Source organism: Malus sylvestris, chromosome 12, assembly GCF_916048215.2.
Source record: "Malus sylvestris chromosome 12, drMalSylv7.2, whole genome shotgun sequence".
NCBI classification, from domain to species: domain Eukaryota; kingdom Viridiplantae; phylum Streptophyta; class Magnoliopsida; order Rosales; family Rosaceae; genus Malus; species Malus sylvestris.
In genome coordinates this window covers 22,191,163-22,197,646 of record NC_062271.1, presented here as the reverse complement: position 1 = coordinate 22,197,646, position 6,484 = coordinate 22,191,163, and the positions used below count along the sequence as shown (strand labels likewise).

The following is a 6,484-nucleotide window of genomic DNA, read 5'->3' as shown; positions in this document are numbered from 1 at the left end:
ATAATGAGAATAAGTTGCAGCCAAGAGCTTTACAATGTGTTTTTGTTGGATATGCAGTGGGATATAAAGGTGTAGTGTGTTATCATGTACAGGCAAAGAAGTTAATCATATCCAGGCATGTAATTCATGATGAGAGTCTGTTTCCTTATAAGCTTAATGTCTGTGATATAAAATCTCAATCTTAGGAGAATTCTCAATCACTACAGTCTGCTAATACTCCAAGTATTGTGACACTCCCAGTACATTCAAGGTATGTCAATTTAGTGGACAACAATGATATACATGAATTTTTGAATGTTAATCATACAAGTTCTTAGGACATGACACAGGATCGAGCACAATGGCGTTCTAAGATTCATATAGCCGATCCCACTCAGTGACTTGGATTTTCCAAGTCTCCAACCGAGAAGTTTTCCTCACTCGGAAAATTAAGGGAACACTACCCCAACCTACATGCTCCACTCAGAAAGCTTCAACATACAAGCTTCAACAAAAGAAAATTCAAAGAACTTAGCGAAGAAGGCTTTGGTGTTTTTAACACAGTACGTTGAAATGAAGGAAAGCTTATTTATTGATATCCCCAATAAGTTACAAATATGTACATATACATGAGTCAAAATAAACACACAAGAGGGAGCCTTCATAAAGGTTGCTTAGGAGAAGTCTCAGCAGTCGGTAGAGCCCCAGAAAGAGAAGGCACCGGAGGGGGATCATTTGGAGCCTCAGTACTGGACAGAACCCTAGAAGGAGGAGGCATCAGAGGTTGATCATTTGGAGCTTCATTACGCGGTACAGCCCCAGAAGACGAAGGCAATAAATGCCTTTGGAACAAACCCACAAATCTCTGATGATCAAGTAAAACCTGACCATCAGTTTCCTTCATCTGGTCAAGCTTCCTCTTCATGTTTGTAGCATAGTCATGTGCGAGCCGGTGCAACTGTTTATTCTCATGCTTGAGCCCTCTAATCTCCTGTTTGAGACTCATCACTTCAGCCGCCAATGATTCAACTTGGCGGGTTCGAGCAAATAGGCGTTGGGCCATATTAGACACAGAACCTGCACACTGAACACTGAGAGCCAGCGAATCCTTAACAGCTAACTCATCAGACCGTTTGGAAAGTAGTCTGTTATCTTTGGGAGTGAGAAGGTTCCTGGACACCACCGCAGCGGTCATATCATTCTTCATCACGGAATCCCCAATGGTAAGAGGACCAGTAGGGGAGACGAAGGATGGGCGCCATATGTTGTCTGGAGAAGGCGGGGCTGCCTCTTCAACAAGGTTCAAGTCAAAACGACGGTCGGAGGGGCCAGACATTTTCAAAGTTGTTGAAGAGAGAAGAGGTCGGACAAATCAAGATCTTAGAAGTGCAAGAATGAAGCTTCTACTGGTGGAGATTCAAGTGTGCTTTGGAACTTAATGCCAGCCCCTATAAAAATCAGCACTCGACGGAGCTTCAGAAATCGAAGAGGCGCCTGCTCAGAAATCGAAGAGGCGTTTGCTTTCTCAAAAGCTGGGCTGCTTAGAGATCACGAGGGTTGATCTCAGAAATCGAAGAGGCGTTTGCTTTCTCAAAAGTTGGGCTGCTCAAAGACCTCGAAGGCCGATCTCAGAAATCGAAGAGGCGCTCGCTTTCTCAAAAGCTGGGCTACCCAGAGACCACGAGGGCCGATCTCAGAAATCAAAGAGGCACCTACTTTTCCAGCCTTGTCAGCACCTGTCACACACACACTCAGCTTTGCAGAAATTATGGGCATTCTGTCGAAGACTTCTGGGGAAGTAGAAAACACATGAATCTTACTGTTCAATCACCCACTTCCCACACGCAACAATAGCTCATGGGTACCACAGATAACTTTGCCAAAGTTGAGCACGTGAAGCTTGCAGCTCCTACTACATCGCTCTGACCAAGAAGGGTAAAAGAATAGCAAAGAAACAACACTAACAAAGTTTAGACCCATAAATTTTGAAGGTCTAGCTACCATATTATTACCCACAAGGGTAAAGGAACAGTACCACTGCTGGATAATTGGAAAGTCCCTGTGTGTCAACCTCTGTGCTTCGTGGCAAGGTAGACTAGCAAACATGCCCAACCTTTACTTACATTCGAGAAAACACTCCCAACAAGATTGCTTGCTCCAAAATCGAAGAGGCACCGCCCTCCGAATCTCGAGAGCCAGACTCCCAACATGATTACTTTCTCAAAAATCGAAGAGACTGCTCCCCGAATCTTCGAGAGCCAGACCCCCAGCATGATTGCTTTCTCAAAAATCGATGAGGCATCGTTCTCCGAATCAATCGAAGAGGCGCTCGCTTTCTCAAAAGCTGGGCTGCTCAGAGACCACGAGGGCCGATCTCAGAAATCGAAGAGGCGCCTACTTTTCTAGCCTTGTCAGCACCTGTCACACGCACACTCAGCTTTGCAGAAATTATGGGCATTCTGTCGAAGACTTCTGGTGAAGTAGAAAGCACATGAATCTTACTGTTCAATCACCCACTTCCCACACGCAACAATAGCTCATGGGTACCACAGATAACTTTGCCAAAGTTCTCTGCCAAAGTTGAGCACGTGAAGCTTGCAGCTCCCACTACATCGCTCTGACCAAGAAAGGTAAAAGAATAGCAAAGAAACAGCACTAACAAAGTTTAGACACATAAATTTTGAAGGTCTAGCTACCATATTATTACCCACAAGGGTAAAGGAACAGTACCACTGCTGGATAATTGGAAAGTCCCTGTGTGTCAACCTTTGTGCTTCGTGGCAAGGTAGACTAGCAAACATGCCCAACCTTTACTCACATTCGAGACAACACTCCCAACAAGATTGCTTGCTCCAAAATTGAAGAGACACCACCCTCCGAATCTCGAGAGCCAGACTCCCAACATGATTACTTCCTCAAAAATCGAAGAGACACTGCTCTCCGAATCTCGAGAGCCAGACCCCCAGCATGATTGCTTTCTCAAAAATCGAAGAGGCATCGTTATCCGAATCTCGAGAGCCAGATACCACAGACCACTTTTTTCAAAGTGCTCTGACAGAGTTAAAACATGTGAAACTGGCAGCTCCCACTACTGTGCTATGACCAAGCAGGGTAAAGAAATAGCATTACTACTTGTTGTTAGGGAGACTCCTATATATGTCGACCTCCATCCCCAACGGACAGGCAGACCTGCAAAAATGCTCAACCCTTCATCATATCTGAGAGGGCACTCCCAACGAAGCCTTTCGAAATATTCAGCTTTCTTTCCCCCCGATAATACCTCTGCAAACAAGCTATACTAGAGCAAGAATATCTCATATCATCAGGGTTAAAAGCAAGAGTATCCCATATCATGCTTTTTCCCTGTCTTTTCCTTTGGCCTTGTTTTTACCTGCAAGACAAGGAGAAAGAGAGCAATCAGTCAGCACTTGGAATCAAGCTTCCAGCCAGGAACTGACTGCCTGGAACCCCTTACCTGATTACTTACCTGGCATTGCTCTCGAGTACTTATCTTCAACATCTTATGTTTCCAGGGAAGATTCCGCATCTGCTTGAGGAACAGATAGGGCAAGTGCGAAGGATACAAGGAAGCATGTGGAGACAAGCGTAACAGCACACGTGCCGATACATCCATTACTCTGTCAAAAGCAAAAGTATCCCATATCAGCAGGGTGGAACGTACTCTAGATTTGATGGACTTGTTTTGACCCTCAAATTCTCCAGTCGGCCTTATACTCTGGAGGAAACCAGAAAACCCTTCAGCTCAGTTCAAGAATAAGCCTGTGGAAAGTTACTTCTTCAAAAGCAAAAGTATCTCATATCATCTCTTCTCATTTTTCTTCTCTTTATCCTTCATGCTGCTGCAAGATGGGGAGAAGGTGAACAATCAGTCGGAGCTCTGATTGCTTACCTTGTCTGTCACCTCTTTCAGCAGACCCCCTAGCTCGGCGACTTGGGGGACTCCTACTACATGGTTTGTATCGCGCTTGACCAAGCCTGAAACTACAAGTAAGCTTCAAGTGAAATTGATACATTACCTTGTGCATCTCCACCAGTTAAAGATACCACCCCTGGATGGAGGAAGAGTACTTCCAGAGAAGATGCCACATCTACCTATGAGACAGATAAGGCAAGTCAAGACGACACCACACTCCGATACTTAGAAGTTTCGTGATTACGAGATCATTCTCCCATAATATTTCCTAATGTCATTTGTAATAAATCATTCACTTGTACTCACTAAAGGAGAGCTTGAACCTATGTACTTGTGTAAACCCTTCACAATTAATGAGAACTCTTCTATTCCGTGGACGTAGCCAATCTGGGTGAACCACGTACATCTTGTGTTTGCTTTCCTATCTCTATCCATTTATATACTTATCCACACTAATGACCGGAGCAATCTAGCGAAGATCAGAAAAAGCGACCGTTTTCGCTACCTAGGATCTATCTTGCAAGAGAACGGAGAATTAGATGGAGATCTCAACCATAGAATACAAGCTGGATGGATGAAGTGTAAGAGTGCATCCGGCGTGTTGTGTGACCGTCGTAGGCCACTGAAGCTCAAGGGAAAATTTTATAGGACGGCAATAAGGCCAGCGATGTTGTATGGCACAGAATGTTGGGCGGTGAAGCATCAACACGTACACAAAATGGGTGTAGTGGAGATGAGGATGCTTCGTGGGATGTGTGGGCACACGAGAAATGATAAGATTGGGAATGAGGATATCCGAGGTAAAGTAGGAGTAGCCGAAATTGTAGGAAAGATGAGAGAAAATCGGCTCCGGTGATTTGGACATGTGCAAAGAAGGCCGACTGACGCTCCGGTTCGAAGATGTGACTACGGGACAGAGGTTCAGGGCCGAAGGGGTAGAGGAAGACCTAGGAAAACTTTGGAAGAGACTCTAAGAAAAGACTTAGAGTACTTGGATCTAACGGAGGACATGACACAAAACCGAGCGCAATGGCGTTCTAGGATTCATATAGCCGACCCCACTTAGTGGGAAAAGGCTTTGTTGTTGTTGTTGTTGTTGTTGTAATCATACAAGTTCTTCTAGCCAACATATTATGGGGTTAACGCAGAGTAGTGTTAAATCTAGCAGTCACAATATACCAACAAAATCATCACAATCCCATGAAACAACTCACTCATCTTCTCCAAACACAGCTTTGATGTTAAATGTCCTCAATCCTGCACAATTAGAGGTAATTTTACCTTTTGATTCATCTCAGTCTTCTAATTATGCTCAAACTGACAATTCAATATCAAGAATGCAAACCAGATTGCAATCAGGAGCTATTACATGGAAAGATTACACAAGCTTTATTGCAAATCTACCTCAGTTATCAACCTTAAAGATTAATACAGATGATCATTATCAGATTGAAGGTTTTTCATTTGTGGCACAAATCACTAACTTGGCAGAACCAACAAAATTTAGGAGTGCAGCAACAAATATTAAGTAGCAACAAGCAATGCAGGATGAATTTGATGCATTAAAAAGTCAAGGCACATGGAAATTGGTTCCATCACCTACACACAGGTCAATTATTGGAATCAAATGGGTGTATAAGCTGAACAAAAATCCAGATGGTTCCATTTCAAGGTATAAAGCAAGATTGGTTACACAAATATATAATCAAGAGCATGGCTTAGACTACTTTGAAACATTCAGTCTTGTTGTAAGGCATACCACTATTAGGTTGATTATATCTCTAGTAGCTCAGTATAAATGGGAATTAAGACAACTTGATGTCAAGAATGCAGTCTTGCATGGTGACTTGGAGGAAGAGGTTTATATGAAGCAACCCCAAGGTTTTGTAGATTCCACACACCCTGATTATGTATGTAAATTGATTAAGTCACTCTATGGCTTAAAACAAGCACCTAGGGTCTGGAATGCTAAATTTACAGGATATTTATCTGCAATGGGGTTTCAAATGTCTCAATCTGATACAAGTCTCTTTGTGAAGTATGATGGCACATATGTCATTGCTTTATTACTACATGGAGATGACATAATCTTGACAGGATCCAACCAATCAAAGGTACAAGCAGTGATTCAAGAACTTTGTGATGTGTTTGACTGGAAAGATATGGGGAGACTTTCTTATTTTCTGGGATTACAAATAGAATACAAAAAGAATGGTGATATTTTCATCAATCAATCGAAATATGCAAAGTATTTGATACATAAAGCAGGAATGGATGGTTGCAAACAGCCTGCAACTCCATGTAAACCTCATACTCAACTATTAGTTATTGAAGGTACAATTCTTGAAGATTCGAGTTTTTATAGGAGCTTAGTAGAAGGACTACAATACCTGACATTTATTAGACCTAATTTGTCATATGCTGGAATGTGGCTTGTAAATACATGACTAATCCAACTGATGTTCACTTTGGTCTAGTAAAGAGAATCTTGAGTTATGTTCAAGGAACAGTGAAGTGTGGTCTTACGTACTCTACATCTCAAGACAATTCAATAACTGCATACTCAGACTT

The 6,484-nt window shown here is 42.7% G+C and overlaps 1 protein-coding gene across 1 annotated transcript; it reads right to left on the bottom strand.

Moving 5' to 3' along the window:
* Positions 1–322: 322 nt before the first annotated feature.
* Positions 323–2,806, bottom strand: LOC126594386 (uncharacterized). Its single transcript, XM_050260688.1, has 2 exons — positions 2,398–2,806; positions 323–1,715 (listed from the first exon to the last, which is right to left on the bottom strand). Exon 2 carries the CDS (start codon positions 1,313–1,315, stop codon positions 641–643), a length of 675 nt encoding a protein of 224 aa, XP_050116645.1. The 5' UTR covers positions 1,316–1,715; positions 2,398–2,806; the 3' UTR covers positions 323–640.
* Between the last annotated feature and the right edge of the window lie 3,678 nt (positions 2,807–6,484).